The sequence below is a fragment of the Neopelma chrysocephalum genome, unplaced genomic scaffold, assembly GCF_003984885.1.
Source record: "Neopelma chrysocephalum unplaced genomic scaffold, ASM398488v2 Primary Assembly neopelma1_147, whole genome shotgun sequence".
NCBI lineage: Eukaryota > Metazoa > Chordata > Aves > Passeriformes > Pipridae > Neopelma > Neopelma chrysocephalum.
In genome coordinates, this window is record NW_020897809.1 from 514,343 (window position 1) to 536,201 (window position 21,859).

Here is a 21,859-nt window from a genome sequence, read left to right on the forward strand (position 1 = left end):
AGGCTCTGACAGGTCCCCAGACCAGGGCTAGAGCAGGACAGCGCTGAAAACCCCTCTCAACCCCTCCACTGCAGGCTGGGACCTGCTCTACCTTTTTGGGCAGACATAGCACCAGCTCTCCAGCACCCCAACATTTGGAAGCCCACATCCCTCACCAGCCATACACACCCAGACCTCCACTGCCACCCCCTTAAAAGGGTCTCCCTGAACCTGCTTCAGGCCAGAGAGATCCAGAGCAAGTCTCACATTTTTACACACACAGGGTACCTACCTTGAAGGGACAGGGCCCCATGCAAGAGGATCGCTGCAGACCCTCTCCCAGGCTTCTCCTCTGCAGAATTAACTCTGCCTAATTAAACCCCCGCTTCCTTCATCTCAAGCTCGTTTTCCAGCCCTTTGAACCTTCTCCTCCTGCTCCTCCAAACTCTCCCTACATTTCACATCATTCTGCAGTCAGCCCCAAGTGATGCAAGTGAGACACAGCTCATGCTCTGCAGGCATTTGTCTTGTTCACTGCCCTGGACGTGGGCCTCACTTTCCTCACAGCTTCAACCCAGCACAGCCCTTCCCTGCACAAGGGGCCGGTCTCCTGAGAGCTGGCAACAAAGGTTTCTGAAGGGTCAGGCACATCAATCACCCCACACTCAGCACCCGAGCTCAGCCCTCCACCCTGAGCTGCAAGAGGGTAGAAAATACTCAGAAGCCACTTGTGTTAACAAGTGTGCACAGCAGTATATTTTATTCCCTAAAAACACGTTTTTTAGCCAGTCCAGGTACTAAGACTTCCAGCCTGAAGCAGCTGGAAATGGGAAACATCAGATTTGTACAACAGAGTGCTGTATTAGGTACCTCACGACATCTGTTCCTTGCAGCTCAAACAGCCCTGCTTCAGGGGGCAGGAGGGGATCTCCTGTTCCATGTCTCCAAGCTGAAGAAGCCCAGACAGGTTTAGCCCCACCAGTCTTCCCCCTCCCCTGAAGGGAGCCATTCTTCAGCACTTCTTCAGGCCATTCCAAACCCTCAAATCACTAGGCAGAACAGTTACAAAATAACAAAAATACTCTATAATCTTATTAAAATATAGAAATTCCTAAACAAGCTTCACACAAACATGTGCCAAGCACAGAGGTCACACCAGCACACCTATCTCTGCTTCTAAGCAGGGCAGGGGATCACCTCAACACCCTTCTCCCCAGTCAGCAGTTTCAGTGCCAAGCCTGCAAGAACTTCACAGCCCAAACCAGGGCAGGGCAGCACAACCCCCCGGCCCACCTGTGGGTCTCCCCAGCCCACACAGGTCAAGGGAAGGTGTTTAATTTGATGATGAATATACAGACATTCCACAGCAACACAGCCTGCTCTGTACACTTCTTCCTCCAGGAAACTTCCTTGGAACTATTTACATCAGGTATGGAGTTGGTCCAGGTCCCTTCTCCCTGCTCCTCCCCAGACTCCCATCCCAGATACCCTTCCCACACCTCTAGCTTGTGGCTGCATCCAAGAAAAGCAGTTCCACCTGGGGTCTGGTGTCTGAGAGCCCAAAGCAGCAGCAACTGCAGAGCTCTGAGCAGGCCAGAAGACAAAAAAACCCTGTCGCTTCTGCAGGAAAAAAGAAGGAAGGAGTGGTAAAATGAGGTGGATAACTCAGTCCAAGCATTATCCAGAGGCTTGGTCTCCTGTTTGGCTTGCTGCAAGTCCAGGATTCTGTAGAGGGCATCTTGTTTCACCCACAAGGCACCATCAGTGCTTTGCAAACAGCACCCCCGCACAGTGGTGGCTGCACACTGCTTTGTGCCAGGCTCTGGGTGAGTGTGCACTCCCTGCAGCCCCTTCCCAGCCTCTCCCAGGAAGCCAGGGACTCTCACTGCAGGAAACTGTCCAGTCTGGCCTGGCTGCTGCTGGAGGAAGATGTGGAAAGAGATGTAGATGCTGGCCTGGACACCTTCTTCTTGCTCTTCACTGCTAACGGTCGGATTTCTGCAAGATTTGTCTGGAGGTGAAACTGTCAAGGAAAGCACAGAGCAGTGCCCTGGGGACACAAGTGATCCAAAACCTGCTGCAGGCCAGCCTGAACCACATACCTAGGACTCAGCCATACATCTACACCCAAGGAAAAACTCCCTGCAGCACAGCACGGGCTTTGCTACCTTTTCACAGCAGCAGAGCTCAGACACACACCTGTCCCATGAGTCAAGGAACGTTTCCCACTCAGGAGAGGTTCAGATTGGATACCAGGAAAAATGCCTTCACTGAATGTGTGGTCAAGCATTAGAACAGGCTGCCCAGGGAAGTGGTGGAATCACTGTCCCTGGTAGTGTTCTAAGGACATGTAGATATGGTGGTGAGGGACATGGTTCAGTGGTGGGCTTGGCAGTGCTGGGGGACTCTGTGATCTTACAGCTCTTTTACAACCTTGATGATTCTATACTACCCCCTCGCACACAAAACAGCATTTAAGTGTATAGATCTGACCTTCAAGACGTTCAGAGCCAGTGCACTGCACCAGGAAAGGCAGAACAGCCAGAGCCTGCAGGAGCAACCCCAAGGGAGGAGAAGCTCCACACCCACAGGGTGAGCTCAGCCCAGCCACTCCTCACCACAGAGAAGCAGCAGCATCCTGCAGGAATGAAGGCTCCGGCTGCACAGGCTGGCAGGCACACGGCCAGGAAGAGGCTGTGCCACACTGCTGCTCCAAGATCTCAAGGGCACAGGCAGCCCCGGCAAATTGCACAGATTTCTAGCTGATGTGCTCCCCTGAACGAGCCACAGGTGCTCCCAGCAAGTTCAGGTCCTTGATGCCTTTGCTGAGCTCAGACTTGTTCAGAGTCAGAGTCAGAGCTCCTTGCGGGTCCCTGTCCATTTTTTGTTGACTGAGGGGCAGAGGAGTTCCCAAGATGGCTGAGACCAAAGAGGAAGAACAGAAATGAGGTGCCCACAGCATTCCTACTGCCACATGAGCTGCAGGAAAGGATACAGGCTGTATGAACTTCGTTCTGCCTCCCATGCCGTCATACCCGGTCCTCACCTAGGAGAGAGAAACAAATGAGCCTGGAGCAGCAGCGCAGACCTGTGGCTACCTCTCCTCGTGTTGGTTATGGGCAAGGGAGAGCCTTGCAGGCCACAGCTTTTGGAGAGGGGTTAAAGCACCTGGAAAAACTCAGCACTTGTGCTAAGCCCTGACCTTTGGAAAAAGACAGACTGAAGGGTATTAATAAAGTTTGGGAATCTTGGGCACTTCTTGAGGCAAGCCGAGCCTTCCAGGAAAGGCTTAGGATTTTGTCACTGGGAGAGAGGAATACAAGGAAAACACCCAAAGCTCCAAGGAGGCAGAGGAATAGGATGGAGAGAGCCACTTAGTCTGCTGCCAGGAAGGGAATGAGCATCTGTCATCCCTGGAGCTCCGCAGGACTGGGAAGTAGCCAGGTTGTGCTCCAAGATTTATTTTCCACACACTGTATGTGGCAAAGTAAAAGCCTGGTTCGCTTCCTCCTGCAGGGTCACTTCAGGACAGAGGTGGCACTGCCAGCCCTGGACACACTCACCAACTGGACAGTCATACTTACAGCACCCGTGTTCTTGTGGGGAACCAGCAAGCTGCCCAAGGATGGCTTCTTGGAGAGAACAGAGTTTCTGATGAATGCTGGCAAGAGTCCTTTAAGAGCATCATCCTCCACATCATCTGCCCAGTTCTGTCTCACAAAAAAAAACCAAGAAAAGCCCATTCAGGAGACCATGATGGTTAAAGGAGTCCACATACAGGCAGCACTAATAACACAGACAGCTATTTAGGATAATGGCTACTGCCATACCACATGTCAGGCTGAAAACCAGCAGCTTCCAACCTCCCACTGGGGCTCATGTGGAACAGTGCCTGAAATGCAGGACACTGCCCCCAGCAAGGCTGGGAACAGCCACCTCAGCTGACCCCCAGCCCTTGTGGTCAGCTCCACGTGGTATTTGCCAAGCACACCTGGGGCAAAATCATCAGCAAAAAGCATGTGGGCCTCCACCCTCCCTCTCCTGTCCAATTCCAGTAGGCCTGAGGCAGCAATAGTGCTTCTAGGAGACCATCAAGGAAAGCACTTTGAAGCACATACTGTGGTTCTATAGATGGGATGGTCTATGACCACAGTGGCTTCTACATGGAGAAAATGGATCCTTTATCCCAAGCTTATTAACAGCAGAATCAAAGAGGTGATACAGAAAATCAAGGTTAGTTCTTTTACCTCCACTGTTTCCTTCAGAACTTTCTTTGCCAGGTTTACCACGGGAGGCCTGTAAGAAGCCCAAGGAGCAAATCAGCAGAGATTTATTGTTCAAGTGGAGCAGGCAAGGACAGACAAGGCCAAGCAAATGACGACAAAGCTTGCAGCACGCCATCAGGCAGCTGGAGAGCTATCTGATCTCACACAGCAACTTCCAAAGCAGCGAGACTTTGATCTCCTTTAGAAGCAGAGAGAGGAGGGGGAACTCACGGCCTTTTATCCAGCTTCTGCCTTTTTGCAGGGCTGAAGGGGGATGTGCAGGGCTGATGCTCAGGGGTGTCCACATCAAAAGTGGCATCTAGGTTGATCTCATCGCTGTGGGCCGGGCGGTGCAGCTTCGGGTGCCGCAGTTCCACGGGAGTGGGGCTGCAAGGCCAGGAAAAGCGTCAGCCATCAGGCCACCACGGGCCACCCAGGAGGGGAAGGGAAGGCAGAGCTGCACACAAGGACAGCAGCGGGACCACAGGCAGAGCCCTGTTCTGCCTGCATGTCAAGGGAAGGACAATCCGAACCCCAGAGTTTAAAGCCAATGCCCCAAACTACTGTTCCCCCTCGAATGGGCTGTGCTACAACAGCAGCACCCAGAGCCCAGGGAATCACACTGCTGCTCTGTGCACACAACTCAGCTTGCTGTACTGGGGTAATGGCACAGGCTCCTCACAAGAAAGGCTGGGTAAAAACATGAGATGTCATTTTTCAGGCTAGGTTCCTCTGCCTGGCTAAGATCTCTGGTCCCCATACACCATGCCACGCTCACCAGAAGGCCAGCTCTGAAGCAACCAGAATAGAAGCTTTAGGGATATTTCCCTGGCAGGACATAGTAACAGAGTTTTTCAAAACCCAGGCTATGCCCCCACCTGCTCCTGACCCAAACCCTCAGAGACATGCACTTTTTCCAGTCAGCCACAAGAAAAAGGATACAAGAAACAAAACAACCATACTACTGCGACACCTGCCAGACTAACACATCTCTTCTTCCCCAGCTAATTAAACTGTCAGCTCTTACTCTGGACCCATGACCACCATCCTTGGCCTGTATCTGAGGATACAGCTCCACTAACCTTTCAAAGACTAGCCGACTGAGTGTCTCCCTGGTTACAGATGGGACCTTCAGAGTATCCTGCAGGATGTCTATCTTCTTCTTCAAACTCTAGAGGGAAAAGGGAAAGCAGACAGTGAGATAAGGAAAGATTTTCTAGTAGATACTTTGCCCCTTTTCCATAAATCAGCATCAGGTGGAGCTCAGAGGTGGGCTGAGAAACTTAGTCACTGAGCAAAAGCCAGCATAACTCCTGGCTTTGCAGCTGCAGGCCATGGCCAGCTGCCAGTTACTGCAGACTGAGGAATGATATTCTCACCAAGATCTCCTTGTCTGCATTCTTCAGATCCTTCTGGGTGCTTTTTAACTCCTCCTGTGTCTTTTCCAAGTCTGAAGTTGTTTTCTGCAGCTGCAGGATACAAGAGCAGAGTGTGGGTTACACCACTGGGTAAGGGAGACTGCAGACCCCTGTGAGAGCAGTGGGCTCTGCACCACATGCTACTTCCCCTGTTTAAGGGTTCAATTTTCCTGTATCAGTCTGACCAATCTCTCCAGTACCAGCACAAACCAATCCCTACCCACTTCCACAAGCTGCCTGCAGAGGGATCTCCAAGGCTGCTTGCCCAGCCTTTCCTGAACATTTATGCCTGACGGCGACAGCTTTTCCCTGCTCTAACACTTGGTGGCTGTGTTCTGAATTCCTGCAGGACTTTGGACACACCAGAGCACAGGAATTACAAACCACAGGCTGGAGGATGGCTGTGCATCAGCAGTGCTGGCACATGGACAAGCCTGATTCAACAGGGAAGCATGCCAGGAGAAGGGGTCAGGAAGTGGATGGCTACCACATCAGAGATTTCTGTGGGTCCTGGAGGCTGGGCCAGCCCACGGACTGTGGGTACAGTCAGCTCCCTGTCAGCCAAGCCCTGAGCCCTGAGTGCACTGACTCGCATCCTCCTGACCCAGCTGTGATCACAGCTTGGCTCTGACTCAGCCTGGAACAGCTCAATTCCAGCAGCAGCACCTTGTGTAGGGGGTTAACACTCCTGGGGAGCAGCACAGCAATCTGAAAACCTCCTTCTCCTTTTGAGGGGACAACAGCTATGGCTGAGGAACAAAAATAGGCCAAAGCCACCCACAGCTTCTTACTTTGTTGGCTGAGACACGGGGATGCCCCAGGGAACACCTGCGCCTTGGAGAGCGAGGCTGCAGGCACACACTTTTCACGGGGACATGCTACCAGAACAGACAAAGTGCTTCCTGGCCTGAGCTAACATGGCCCAGCCAGGCCTGGAGCAGGGGGGAGCACATGTCAGCAGAGGCATGTCAGCATTCCCAAGCTCTGCACCGGTTCAAGACCAGCCCAGGCAGGCTCTGTGCAGGGCCACCTGCATGTCCTCACATCACAGCATGATGAAGGAGCCCTGGCCCGGTTCAGCTGGCCGAAGGCACAAGGCTGGGTGTGACTGGTTGTGCCAAGCCAGGGCTAAGCCCTGCTCAACTGACACTGGCTCCAAACCCCTTCCCACCTTTCCAAGGGGCCCAGTGCTGCAGAAGGAGGGGCTGTCAGCTGAGCGCTCAGCAGTGTGGCAGGATGAAGGAAGTGCTACTTCCAGAACCCAGTGGGAGCAGTGGAGCACCTGTGTGCTGCTGCTGCCTTCCAGCCCAGGCTCCCTGCCAAACTCTGGCTCTGCACATGCTGCCCTACCACTGTCCTCAGAGACTGCACTCCTGACAACAGCCCATGAGCTGCTCGCTCACCGCAGCATCACACCCTGACCCAGAAACCCCAGCCTGACCTTCCACACACCTGTAACAGTCAGTGTGGGAATGGGTCACTGCAGAGGCCTTGGGCCTCAGTTGTGGGCAGGGATCTATAGACCAGCTGTTACCCTGGTGACTCACACTCTCCCCTTTACCTTGTTATTGACAGAAAACAGCTCCTTCTTCAGCTTCTCTGTCATCTCAACAGAGGCCTTACGAGCCTCCTTCAAGTTCTCATATTCCCTGCAAAGAGACCCAAAGAGTCACGCTGTTTGCAAGATGATTGAGCTAGAACTTCTCAAGAGGCAAGCCTAGACCCTTAATTTGAAGCTCTGGAACTGCAGAGCCACCAGAGAAAACTCAGGAGACACAAAGCCCCTTAGGGAAGAGAGCTGAGTGTACCAACACTGTGTCACACATTCTGCTACACCATGGGGGAGAAAAAACCTGCAAGGGATATCATGCTTGATTCCACCAGCAAAATGAAAACCAGAGCCAGAGACATTTCAGTTGCCAATGAAAAAGACAGACAACAGAGCACAGTCTTCATGCTGGCAGCAAATAGGGGACTTTGATTTAAGTGACTTTTCAGAGATTTCACACTATTGGCCATGCACATTCACTCCCAATTACACCACAGGGACACTTGCCTCATTACAGCTTCATACCAAAGCTGCAGTTACTCAGCTGCCATCAGAATGGGCCCAAAAAAAGCTGTGTTTTTGCCCAGCAGGACCAGATGGATTTCCAGGTAGGGGAGGGCAGCAGTGCAGACTTGCCTTGCCAGAGCACGCCAGAGGCCACAGCTGCACAGCGCAGGGCTGCAGAGGGCACAGCCCGGAGCTCCTCATCCGCTCGCTTCCCCCCCGGCACGAGAGGAAAGCAGAGGGAATAATCATCATCACTTCATAGGTGCACTGACAACTCTGGAGACAGTTCCCATGGTGACACACATGTCACTACAGTGACAACAGGAACAGTTCAGTGTGACAGGCTCCAAACTAGGTCCCCGGGATGTGTCAGTCAAAACCCAGTGGAAGCCCGAGGAGGCGGCAAGAGCCCCGCAGAGCCCATGTGCCTGCTGCTACTCAGCAGAGGGTCTCCCTGGGCTGAGGTTAGGATAGGACAGCACTAGCCAGCTGTGCCGAGCCTGCAGCACCTACTTCTTCAGTGAGACGCAATAGATTGCAAGCTGTTCAACCGCTGCCTGCCCAACTCCCATCTCTTTGATCATCTCCTCCACTTCGGGGCGCTGGCTCTGAAGTAAAAGCTCAATCCTGCACGAAAGAAACCAAACAAAAACATACCCTCAGCTCATGAGTCACAAACAGAGTGGGGAAAACGACAGGAGCCCTGCTTCCCCCCATGGGGCTGGTGCAGCCTGAGCTCCTGCTGCAGACACTCTGGGTGTCATGAGGGAAGAGACACAGCTGCCTCACCCCAAGCAGGGCTTTTCGCTAGGGAAGAGCAGCACCACTTGGACTAGAGAAGGGGCAGCTGTACACACATAGTGCACATGGAGCTGATGCCATGCCCCAGCTCTTAGTCCCTACAGCCCTGTGGCTGACTGTGTTCCTGGGCTGGCACTCTGCCCCAGCATCCTCTGATAACAGGAATGGCACATAGCCATGCTTGGGGCACTGGGGATGAGGCCAGTACCATGCCTTGCTGCTCTTTAATGAGAGCAGCTATCTAGAAACCTAGCAGGGACAGGCAAGGGCAGGCCTGCTAATGCAGCAGTTTCCAACCTTACAGGTAAGGTGATGCAGCACGTGAAGGTGGATGTTGCAGCAGGCCCAGCAGGACCCCTCCCTCCCCCTCCAGGAAGGGGAGAGGTGTGCAGCCCAGCCTGCCCGGCCCAGGGAGCACCTCGGATCTCACCGCTCCATGGTTCTCAGCTTGTTCCGCAGACGGCGGGCCTCCTCCTTTGAACTTCTGTTATCCTCCTGCTGCTGCTCGAGGAATTTCATCTGCTTCTGCAGAGAAGCAAGCACACACAGACCGTTAGGAAGGCTCCAGGGATTGTCAGAGAAACATCCTGGCTTATGCGCACTGCGGGCAGCTGGGAGCATACACTGGCTCTTAATGCTATCACCACCTCAGCAGCCCGGGATTAGGGACAGTTGAGCTCCCTCCCGCTGCACCCCCAGCTCTGCCCCCCACCAGCACAGCAGGGTCTCAGTGCTAATCGCAAGGCGAGGCTGGAGCTGACACCACATCGTAGCCCCTCTCCGCTGGGAGCACTGGAGGGGCTGCACAGTGCCCTGCACGCAGTGACAATCTGTTTTACAAAGCAATGGAGTCCACAGCAAGCAAACCTGGCTATCACCTTCTCCTCCATGCACAGCTGATTGCTTTAGCCTCCATATTCTCCCTGCCATTAGTTGCTTAGAGCATAAATAGGAATGAGTGGGTCTCTTTTGGGAGACCTCAGCCAAACAAGATACAAACCCAGGCACTTTGCTCACCTGCTGCAAGCCTATTGCAGCCAGGTGCTCTCCAGGCTCTCCAGCAGCAACACAAAACCTCAGCTGAGCTGGAAAAGCACACATCTGCAGTGTGGCAGAGGATGGGGAGAGCTGAATTAGCACCATTCCAATGCATCTAGGTTTGTGTGTGCCTGGGCATCTCACACAGCAACTTCGAAAGGCTCCGGGCCTGGTTTTAGCACAGTGCTGACTCTAGGGAGAGGCCTGGCAAAGGACCATCGCTTCGTAAAGCTCCTTCCCACACAGAAGTTAAAGGATTTTATCCACTTCCTGCCACAGGAACCAAACAGCTGTGAAACCACTGGGAATTTGTGGAGTGAGAGTGTTGCAGGCTCACATGTTACTCTTGCTTAACCAGAGCCCATGTTTGGCTTTCCCTAACCAGAACCTTCCACACTTCAGATCCCCACAGCAGCATCTTGGAGCAGAGTCCCCAGCCTCAGCCAGCAGCAAACCCTCACACAGAGGTTCAGCAGCAGCTGACAGTGCCAGCAGAAGACAGGAACGGCGCAGTCTTAACCTGCGTCACAGCAAGTTAAGCCTGTATTTTCACTGCAGAAGTTTAGTGCTTTAATCTTTAATGATGCAGTATAAGACAGTGCTTGGCATTCAGCTGGGAAACCCCATACACCACAGAAAAGATACCTCCAGGTCCCTAATCCTTCTGCCCTGCCCAGCTTTCATTAAAGGGACTTAAGCACACAGAGAGGGTTTTGCAACAGGCAAGATAAGCACAGAGCTTCCTCTGGAAGTGTCAAGGGAGGAAAGCCAAGCACAGAGATGTTGAATCCAGCAGCAAGCACTGTCCCAATTGTTTCTGCTGGAGTAGGGAGCATCAGAAGTATCCTGCCACTGATATATTCAGGATCCCATGAGCATCTTTGGCATGGCCTAGATCCCAGCTGCCTTTACACCCAAGCAGATTGGACATAACCCCATGATTGGGTAAAACGAGTTGTGCTGGCTCACAGAAAGGCCTGTCTGGCATTAATTCATTACTCTGTCCTTCTAGTGTCAGGTAGACCTGGACTGGTTCCTCCCAGAAAAGCTCAGCTACAGGTGGTGTACAGCTTGTAGACACATCTACAAGCTCTCCCTGGGCCACTTGACCTTGCAGGTCAAGGAATATGATGCAGTTTAGGATACTGGGTCAGACCCATACTCCAAGGGGCAGAGAGCTTGGGAAGTGCAGTTGACCCCTACCCCATCTTTCAGCCTGCAACTCAGAACCCCCCCTACCTGCACCCCATCTACCTGAGACAGGCACATCACCTTCACGCAGCAGAGACTGCCCAGCCCACCCAAGGCAAAGCTGCTACAAGACATTCCAACAAAGCAGCTCTTGCTCCTACCCTTTTCCTCTTGCTGTTTACGCACAGTACATGACTACACACTGAGTCACTGCACGCTGAAACACAACAGGAATATTTGATCCCTGGACTTCACAACATTACTAACCTAACTGAAGCAAGGCCCTGGCAACAGAGGAGAGACAGGAGAGTTAGCTGGATCAGATCCCACTCAGCAGAAGCCTGCAACTCCCCCTCCATATTTTTCAGTTTGATTTCTCCCCCAGTCAACTAAGAAACTAATTTTCCTTGAATCCCGCCTGGCCTAAACCCATTTCAGAAGAACATTCTACCACAGGGAGCCAGCATTTCGGCAATGGGGCGCTGGGGCCAGTTCCCACACTAGGCTCATGCTGCTACCTTTATGATCAGCACTGCCACTTCATTAGCAAGGCTCAGCCACACCCCCCAGGCTGGGCTGTCAACTCTCCCTCACCACGGCCACCTCTGCCTTGAGCACGCAGCCACCTGTACACAAACCACAGGTCTGGCTGTTATGCCTCTGAATCACCTCCAGGCAGAGCACACGCAGGACCTGGAGTCCAGCAACACCACTTGCTTTGATAAATAAAAACAAAATGAAAACCCAGGCACCAGATTCAAAATCCCACTGGCACAAGGTCTTTATTAGCAGGACCTGCAGGGACCTTCAGCAAAACTAACACTGACTGTGCAATGGTTAGTGCTGAAGTCCTGCTGGGGACAGGAAGGGTACCTTGAGAGAGGAGCACAGCATCTCTGTCTCTCCCAGCACCTTCTGGAGCGACTCTATCGTGGCATTGCGCACATCCAGAGTGTCCCTCAGCCCATCCACAACAGCCTGGCATTCTCGCTTTTCTTTCTCTGGAAAAGAAAAGAAGAAAGAAAAAGGTCATGGCCCAGTAACCCAGACTGCAGCTGCCCCACAGCAGCCAGAGCACACTCACTGCTTGCAGTCCCAGCTCCAGGCTGCCAGGATTTGGCCGTTCCTGGAGAGAGCCATTTCTCTAAGTGCTGTCTGCACCAGGTTCTGTACTGAGCAACTGCTTCTCTCAGTGCCAGCAGGCTTCAAGATTTCTTTACTAAAGATAAAAAATTCCCTTTAATAGCTTTCCAGTGCCAGCCCTGCTAGCGTTAAGATGATGCATCTTAACTCTTGCGTTTTCTCAAAGCCAGGCTTGCACAAGGAAATCATTCCTCTTGAGTTACACCACGCTGTCACAGAGCTGGAGAGCAGAGCTCCGAGCCCGTCCTCTCCACATGGAGCCTCGTGTGCCAGGAAGCCTTTTGGGTGCCATTGGGCAGCTGTATGCAGTGGTACACCATATTCTGGCATCTGCCATCACCACAGCACCTATGTTGTGAAGGGCAAGAAGCAGAGACACCAGGGACTTTGCAGGACACATGACAGCTTAAGTAGATTCCCCAAGTACCCACTTTTTGCAGGTCATAAAACCTGGATCCTGCTGTTCCTCCCCCAGGCAAACCAGGAACACATGCCTCTGACCACCAGAAAGAAGGTGGTGGAAAAAAACCCACCAGATATTGATTTGTTTTGTTGAGACAAGGGAAGAACAGCTCACAAAGCAACAACCACCATCAAGAGCTGACAGCCCTACGCGGGGAACAGCCAGCATTGCTGGAAAGCTCAAAACAGTTGGGTAATGAGGGAAAGCAGCAGCCCCTCCACCTAACCCTGCTGAGAGCAAGGTAAATTCTTCAGCTCAGCATCTTCAGTCTTTGCTAAAATCGCCTCTGGCTCCAGCCTGACAAGAGTGGAGAGCCAAACAGTGCTTTTCCAAAAATCTTCTTCTCCTTGCAAGCAATCCAGTTTCAAATTGTGCCACCACATCCCGTGGAAGCATGACCTGCAGTGCAGCTTCACTGCTTGATCACAGAGTAGAAGAGCCACGTGGGATTGGGGAAGAAGAGAGGAATGTATCCCAGAAGAAGCACGCGGGTGGCTTCTCCATTGATCTGCATAACCCTTTCTCACCAGCACAGCCTGGAGACGCTCCCCTGCATTTGCAGGGACTCCACACCCACCAGAAGAGTTAGGGCTTCCCCCTCCTCCGTTCCCAGCTGCCCAGAGGCAGATGGCAGGAGTCAAAGCTCTTCGTGCTGCAGGAATGAGTTTTCAGCTCATTCAGAGTGCCTCCCACAGCGCCTGCTGGGTCTGCTCAGAGCTCGGCACCTCTTGAGCCATTTGCAAGCCGATCCGAGCCTGGCAGTTCCACAGCTCCTCTGCACAGCACAGCACAGAGCAGAGCACAGCTTCACATGGAGAACTTATACGCAGGAACCAGCAGAGAGCAGAGTACCCACAGCAAAGGAGGCAGGAGGTGGGAAGGAGCTTCGCATTTCCAATATGAAAAGAGAATGGGATAGGGAATGTCAAATCCAACCTCTACTCACCAGAAGCCGAGAAGATTAGCAGGCCTTCGAGCAGTTTTTCTTGGATAACATCCTAGCAAGAATCCCAGCCACCTTCCCCAGAAGATCTGGCTCTCTACCAAGTCACTAAACTCAACCGAGCTGGCAGGAGAACAGGCCTCAGAATAGAGCTGTGCAGACCGTCCAATTCTGCTCTCAGGCTAAGGACCGAATCCTCATTCTACTGGCTATTCACGTCTGTCTCGTGCATGCAGGGAACAGAGGGAAGACAACTCTCGGGGCGTGGGTGAGCCCCCAGCATTCTTTAAACATTTTTTTTTCCCTTCTGCTAGCATGTTTTAGGATTTCTGTCACTTAGACTGACATTTTCCTTTTGCTGCTCATGACTCATGTTCTGATGACAGGCTGCCTACAGACGATGCTTAAAACCCATCGACAAGTCTCCAGGGCTTTTGCTTTTCCTGCCTCCCTCAAACATCCTCTAAAATTAAAGATGGGAAAATGGAAGTGCGCACACACTGAACTCCGTCTGCTCTTCGCGCGACACATGTGGCACTGCAACAGCCAAACAAATCCAAAGCCTTCCCACTGCTGCTTTTGGACACCACTTTCACCCTCTCATCTGCTGGAGGGAGTGAGCCTTGGCCACATGCAGCTGTGAGTTTCCCAGTGAGCAAACCAAGGGTTTTGCTTTCAAGCCTGCTCCAGATAGAGCTGTGCTGCAATTCTGTAGCTTCTGATTAGGAAGAGGGGCAAAAAAATTTGCATCTGTGTCTAAACTCACAGTGAGCTCCTGAGTTACAGCAGAGCTGGGCCAGGCTGCAGGCCTGGGCTCTGTCATACAGAGCTTTAGGTGGTCTCACCCCAGAGAAAGCTCTGAAGAAGCTGTACCAGCGAAACAGTTTGCAGCCTGCACTGTTTCAGAGAGGGGTGGGCTCTGCACAGGGGTTCCTGAGGCCTGCACAAGCCACTTGATAGAGCCCAGGACCTGTCAACTGCAGGTTGCCAGCCCCCTGCAGGCAGCTGGAACTCACCTTTCATGGAGAGCTGAGCCTTCACCTTGTCCAGTTCATTCTGAAACACAACACAGAGAACTCGATTAGGAAACGCCCTGCAGAGATGCTTTCACTAGATCCTAAAAGGACCAGAGGGTTCTCAGCAGGACGTTTGCACCAGGCAGGTGCTAAGGAGGGAACACAGAACAGCAAGCATGGAGTTACAAGCCAGGACTATCATAGGGAACGCAAAGAGCACCTCCAACTGGCATCCTTCGGAGGGGGGGAAGAGAGGATCGCAGTTTCATCTTAGCCTTGTCAACCTTGTGTTTCTCGCACTGTCAGTCATCTTGTTTAAGCTGAATAATTTTGGAAGGCTCTCAGGGAAACACAGGAAATCAGGCAGGAACAATTTTTATAATGTTTTACCTAAACAAGGCAATAAGGCAGGGATGTTGCCAGACTAACTGGATTATTGAGAGTTCTTTAAACTGAAGTGAACTTTAATTGGATGCAGGTGGGAGACAGGAGGGCACACTCAAACACCGGAGAAAGTAACCAAGCATGCAATCAAACACGCTGACAGACACTGAAGTCACTGCAGCTCAGGATGCTGATACGAGCTAACAGCTCAATCGAAATGCTGGAAACAGATCACTGAGAAACTAATCCATACCACACGAAACTGAGGGTGCACAACATCTCCTGGGTGCCACAAGAGTCTGAGGAACATCAAATATTTCTAACGCCTTCATCAAGAATCAGAAAGAGGCAGCAAATGCCCTGTAGTTTAAATTAGTGATAATGAGGTGATACAAATTAATGCTGGTGAATAGCCAAAGGAAATGTAGAGAGGTTACAAAGAGAGGCTATTTATATATATATATATATATATGTATAAAAACCCAGAGAGAGAAAGAGAAATATATGCAGGAAAGAGTCAACAGAAGATGACTTAAAAAGCTGTGTTAGAGAACTGCAGAGGAAAGCACATAACAAGTCAGGCAGGAACTGCAGTGGAATAAAACCACAATAAAATGCCAACACAGAACTGAAGCAGAGCACACAAATCTGTGCAACCCGGAATGCTACATGCAAATCTGAGCCGAGAATAGCACCACCAGTGACCATGGATCTGACGGGACCAGAGCAAAGCTCTGCTAGTGACAATAAAGGCAGGAGAGAGAATATGGGATGTAAAGCTTGGTAAGCAGAAGGGACTAAATGCAAAGCCTAGCAGAGCTGACTTGGATTTGCTCCCAGGGGCACAACTGCTGGAGGGCTGAGGTGGAATTAACTCTGCTGCAGGAACTATTCTGGAGTAGCTTCCTCAGAGTCCTATTCAGGAACGATTAGTGAGCTCAGAAGATGTGCCAATTATCATGATAGCACAGAAATCCTGGGCTACTGCGGGCAGCTATGTAACATTACCTCATTCATCAACTTAATCTGAAATCCCTCATCCTCTACCACAGCTACTCCAGGGATACAGGTCCCCTCTGGTGTTTCCGTTGAAGTTTATGCCTGGGGGTGGAAAGCAAAGCAGCCCCCGCACTCCTTTGACCGCAGACATTTCAGAGCAGAAGCAAGAGTGAGGAACAGCACCAAAGACAATTACTATCCAAAAGGTAATTTGGATAATTCTGCAACAACAGGAGGAGGTTTCAGATCATGAGGGAGCTCTTCTGACCACTTCACTGGGTGCCTAAGACTGGTTCTCAAAAGAGGATCCCAAGCTTGCCTCCCCAAGATGACAAGCAGACCACAGCTACACACTCTGCTTTCTAGCACACCCTTTTCATGGCAGGAGGCCAAATACTCATTCCAGGACATTTGTAGGCTGCACAGATACAGCTCCAGTTGATTACAGAGACAAATACCACTCTATGCCCAGGCTCTCAGAGGGCCAGCCAGTGGTTCGTCACAAACCTCGGATTTGTGGGGCTTTTTCAGGTGAAACGCTCTCTGGCCAAGGATGTTACCAATTCTTTTCTCAACCTCAAGAGCCTAGGCTTGTCCCACTTTGTGTTGGCTTTGCTGAACTGCTGCCTGGCCAGAATCAGATACCCCATTGCAGACAGAGCTTCAGTCTAGATGCATATTAAATCCCCCACCCATGGTGAACAAGGCATCCATGGTTATTAAGGTGCTCCATGTCCTCCAGAAACAAGGCAGCACACCACATGTGTTGACAACTGTTGACAAACCAGTATCAGCCCAGCAGCAACTCGAATGCACACAGCAATGAATACCTACGCAAGCTAACAATGCTAATTTACACAGAAAATATTTGGTTCTTTCCCGTTGGTGACCTCAGTGTCCTCATTAAGCAGGCAAAACACTCAGGGCTAGATGTTGCTCTGACGGCCACACAACAAGATTTATAGGAGCAGGAGGAGTTACCATCAAGCTTGTTGTGCAGGAGCAGCTCCACAGACCTGCCCTTGAGCAAGGAAGGGAACAGCTCTGCACAGCCTGCCTGGAGGGGGAAGGCTGGGAGAACCCATCTTGGATCCTGGGGTGGGGGTGAGAGAAAACAGAAAGCTTTTCTAGGGCAATTCTCTCCAGTCAACCCATTTCCGAGTCACTCATCTAATTACACTTGTGAGACCAGATCTGAACACGTACCAGAGGCAATGTTTATCTGCTCTGAGGGCAAAAAGCCCCCAGTGCCCAGAGATGCTCCTCCATTTCCTCAGCACACAGACTTTGGCCTTCAGTTTTGTAAAATTAGTCGTCTTGGAGAACGACAGTGCTCCTGACATTATAGTCTGGCTGGCTTTATTTTAAAGACATATGATATACATATAGAATTGTCATGGCAACTGCTAATTATGGTAATTGCTGCACATGCTGATTCTAAACACAAGAGGGTACAACCGTCCTGTTATACCAAGGTCAACCGACCACTTTTTTTTTGGAACAGATAACTCCAAGACAGAAGGAACCCTGTTTCATCCACACAAAGGAGGAGAACATGACACAGCTGCTCTGTGTTCACCTCCACTCACTCCCAGCCCTCCAAACCCAGGGGTGGCACTTGGAGAACACCACTCACCACCCCAGCTCCAGCCAGGATTCCCCCAGGGACCCGGCCTCAGCACTGTCCACTGCTGCTGGTGTGGCTTCAGGCAGTCCCTTTCCTAACATCTCTTGGGGAATTATGACTTACACCCCACCCTGCCCCACTTCCTTCAGCCTGTGCAAGCTGCACAGTGGGGAGCAGGGGACACTTCCTCTAACAGCCCCTTTTTTCCAGAGGGGTCAGCAGACCTCATGTGCACCAAGCCACAGACACCAGCAGCAATTCACTGCATCTGGGATTTCCCTTCTCCTGCCTTCTGGAAGAGCTCTGTAGCCTCATTCTCAGGGGAGAAGCAGCAGTTTGATGTGATGCTGCTTCAGGAGACTTCCAGGTAAGGTGAGAACCAGAAGGAAGAGCAGCAAAGTAGAAAAGGCTTCTTGAGTCACTGCATGGGATTTGGTCAGGGAGAACTTTAAATCACCTCGTAGAGACAGATGTGCTCCAGGTCAGAAACATGAGCACAGCAAGCTCCAGCTTGGGAAGCACCTCCTGGAGAGCAGAGGCAGTCCAGGCCATGCTTCCAAGAGGCTGAAGCATCACACAAGGGAAGAACCCCCAGCCAAATTACCTGCAAAGTCTCTGCATCCGGTGCTGCCTGCTCCTCCAGGGCAACATCAAAAAACAGCTTATTGATGATGTGTCTTTTGCTGACCTAAACACAGGAGACAGAAGAGGTTGATGGGCACAAATATGGAAACCACAGATATGGAAGACGGAGGGGGAGAAGGTATCATCTTATGACAAGGCCATGAAAGGCAAATGAGATCACGTGCTTGATGCCATTAGGGCCGATGCTCTGCTTTGGCTCATCAGCACAGCAGCAGACCCCCCACTCAGTTTTTTGGGAGTGCAGCTCCAGCCAAGCTCCTGAGCCTCAGCAGAAAGATTCAGACATTTCTGACTCGAGCGCAGTCTGTTCTCTGGCAGCTCAGGCCCAAGCAGCTGACGCTGAGCTAACATGATGCCAAATCCTAAGACAGAAGTACGTGCTGCTTTCTGCAGGCAGAAGGTGCTGTAATTGAATTTGATAGCTCTCCACACCTCCCCCATGCAGTTACAGCTTTGTGTTTTAAGTATTATATACAGTCATGACACCAGCTAATTGCATGGTTACTGCCACATAAGATGTTATTTCGCGATAACTCCATGGTAACCCAGAGATGTAAGAGGCAGAGAAGAACAGAGGGAATCAACAAGTCAGGGAAGGAACAAGGGCCAAGACCTCGAGAGGAAGAAAGAAGCACGAACACAGAGTAAGCCCAAGCTGCAGCTGGATAAAAATTTACATCTGAGAGCGAGGAAACATCTCCTGCAGCCGCTCCACGCCAAGACCTACTGGCGGCACGAAGGCTGGTGACACAAGGGACTTCAAAGAAGTTCAGGTCCCAATTAAGTCACTGGAAACCCAAGCCTCAGCTTCCCATCTCAGAAGCAGAGCACATCCTCCCTTCCTTCCCTCCCTCCCCAGCCTTTGCTCTTCTCAAAGGAGGGCCAAATGCTGCAAAGCCAGGACATGTTACAAGGCCTACATGCAGCAGAATGGGCTCCTCACCTGAGAGCAAGGAACTGGGTACTTCAGAAACACAAGTCAGGTGTCCCCATTATCCCCTTGCAGCCCTTTCTGTCATCCTGCCAATACTTACCCAGCCTAAATAAAAGCTGTGAAAACCCAGAGCCCCTTCCAGGTGGAACTGCAGTGATGTGGCAGGGCACTCTCAGTCCACTCCAACCGGAAGGGCTGTGGAGGGGAGTTCATCCTCTCAGCCTTTGGGGAGTCCCAAGTGACAGAAAATCCCTCTGCCTCCTACTTCAGGCATCACTCCACAGCCCCTCGGTGCCTTTGCAGAGCACTGTGCCACAGACACAGAGAGGTGTGTACAGGTGATGGCTTTACCTGGATCCTGCACTGTGGGCATGTCCGGCTCGGTGCGGTGTCAAACCACTGGATGAGGCTGAGAAAGGAAAAGATAACAGGCAGTAAGTCCTTAAAATCCAGGAGTGCTGCTCCCAGGGGCCAACCCCAGCTCCCCAGGAGGCAGCAGGATGTGGCTCCTCGTTGCACACCAAAGCAGAACCACAAGCCTTCAGCCCAGCGGCACGGCCGACGGGAACGCCGCATTCCACACGGGCGCCTCCGAGACAATCCCGGGCTGAATTTAGCACGTGAGCTTATCTTTACCGGGGCAGAGCTTTCGCAGAGCTCAGATCTCTCTGGGAGACGGGCTTTGAACAACCGCAGCTTCGCAGGAGCGAGCGGATCCGCGCAAGGCGCGGCACAAGAGCCGCTCTATATCAGGATGTGACAGTCGAGATCCAGCTCGGGCAGCTCCAGGGGGTGCCACTGAACACGGATCTGCGGAGCGGGCAGCTCCAGGGGGTGCCACTGAACACGGATCTGTGGAGCGAGCAGCTCCAGGGGGTGCCACTGAACACGGATCTACGGAGCGAGCGGGACCGGGCCGCTCTCTGCTCCGAGATGATGGATGCAAACCTGCTGCGCTCCCCAGCAGAGCCACTAATGCATTTTGCAACCGAGCCATCACGTCACGCTGGAAAGGTTTATTCTGGGAGCAGGGTAACAGCCTGGAGCTGGCAGGTTACCTCTGGAAGCTCTCCCTCCTCCGCTGGCTGCTGGAGGAGAGCGAGCCCAAGAAGCACAGCCGGGTAAGGGTGACAATCACACCCGTGGTGCCACTCCGAGTTTGTCAGCCAGGAAAGCAAGTGCCCACCCTCTCCCCACACACAAAGTTTATTTCCTCAGAAGAATCGTTTCCTTCCAACACAGACATTTCCAGCACGGTTCCAGCAGTAGCGTAGAATTGCCAGGGAGGCTTCACCACAATCCAACACGGCTGGCACCGGCCCTCGGAGAGAAGGGAGCCCGCCGGCAGCGGAGTGACACAAGCACAGAAAAGGCCTCCGAAATCTTCGAGCCCAACCCGTGACCCAAGACCACCCTGTCAGCCAGACCAGGGCACCGAGTGCCACCTCCAGTCTTTCCTGAAACACCTCCCGGGACGGTGTCCCCACCACCTCCCTGGGCAGCCCGTTCCAGTGTCTAACGAGCACATCCCGGGCTGCTGCGGCCGCTCCGAGAGCCCCTCAGAGCCGCAGCGGGGGGTCACAGCTGACACCCCACGGGGGCAGCCGGCCCGCCCTACGCGCCCCACCCCACCCGTCCCCTCCCTCACCAGGCATGATGGAAGGTGTGCCCGCACGGCACGGCCGCCACGTCCCGCTCGTTGTCAAAGAAGTCGGAGCAGATGGTGCAGTGGGCACGGATGGGCATGGCGGGAACGGGGGGGAGGCACCGGGACGGGGAGTCGGGAAGGGTCCGGAGAGGGTGTGTGGAGAGGGTGGGGTGGCTCAAAGTGGGTCTCGGGGTGGCTCAAAGTGGGTCTCGGGGTGGCGGTGCCGGTGGCGGTGCCGGAGCGGCCGCGCGGCAGCGCGCGGTTCAAACGCCGGCGCGCTCCGCCGCTTCCGGCCCGGCCCGGAAGTGACCTCACGAGCCCCGCGCAGAGCAGAACAGAGAGGGCGCGACCGGAGGGCGTGGCCGTATCAAGGGGCGTGGTTTGATGGGGGCGTGTCCTGTGCTGGGGGCGTGGCCGCGCCCCAGTGCGGGCGTCCCCGGGTCCCTTTGCCCGCCGGTCCCGCGCACCCCGGACATCCCGGACACCCCGGAGCCGAGCGGGGGCACCGGCGCCGCGAAGCCCCTTCCCGGGGACCAACTCCCGCAGGGCCCCGCTGCCCGCAGCGCCCGGGCAGTGCTGCTGCTCCCAGCCTGCCGCGTCCCGCTCAACCCATGCCGCCGGCACGCCCGGCAGACCCCCGGCCCCACAGAGAGACAGGGCAGGCGGCGCTGGTGCTGTCTCAGTTTGTCCTCAGCGGGGTCTTTATTTGCCAGAGATACAGCGGGGGGGGCGCGGGGCGGCGGCGGCAGCCGCGGGCAGAGCCGGCCCTGCAGGCATGCAGCTGCGGGGGGGGAAGCGGGGACCGGGGGGGAGGGGGGGGGGGGGGGGGGCGGGGGGGGGCCGGCAGGCACGACGCGGGGGGGGCGGTGCGGGGGGTCCCCGTGTCCCCCCCCAGGGGTCCCAGGACGGAGAGGGGGTCTCCGGGACGGCCCCCTCCCCGTCCCGCGCGGCCCCGCACATGCACGCGTGTCCCCGGGGGCCTCGCGACACCCCTCCCAGCGCTGCGGGGCGTGCGGCCGGGGGGGGCTGCCCCGCGTCTCTGGGCATCCCCGGGGGAGGGGACGGTGGCAGGGGACAGACTGAGAGAGCAGGGGGGACACGAGGGGACGGGCACCATGCAGGGCTCTGCCCCGCGGCCGAATCTCCGGCGGGGCACGTAGAAAAGGGGGCGCAGGCAGGGGTGGGGGGGCCATGCCGGGGCTATGTACAGGGGGCGCGGGGGCCGCTCAGCCGCTCTGCTCGCTGGGGGGCTCGGCGGCCGCCCCGGCCCCGTTACTCGTGGTGGGGGGCGGCGTGCCGGAGGCCGGGG

The 21,859-nt window shown here is 53.8% G+C and overlaps 1 protein-coding gene across 1 annotated transcript; it reads right to left on the minus strand.

Annotated features, from left to right (window-relative positions):
- Positions 1–729: 729 nt before the first annotated feature.
- On the minus strand, positions 730–20,839 carry TRAIP (TRAF interacting protein). Its single transcript, XM_027700845.1, has 15 exons — positions 20,551–20,839; positions 19,254–19,311; positions 17,928–18,011; positions 14,314–14,353; positions 11,622–11,749; positions 8,950–9,044; positions 8,232–8,345; positions 7,224–7,311; positions 5,624–5,713; positions 5,327–5,415; positions 4,476–4,631; positions 4,227–4,275; positions 3,564–3,689; positions 2,975–3,025; positions 730–1,990 (listed from the first exon to the last, which is right to left on the minus strand). The coding sequence occupies exons 1-15, from the start codon at positions 20,646–20,648 to the stop codon at positions 1,862–1,864; spliced, it is 1,395 nt and encodes a 464-aa protein (XP_027556646.1). The 5' UTR covers positions 20,649–20,839; the 3' UTR covers positions 730–1,861.
- Between the last annotated feature and the right edge of the window lie 1,020 nt (positions 20,840–21,859).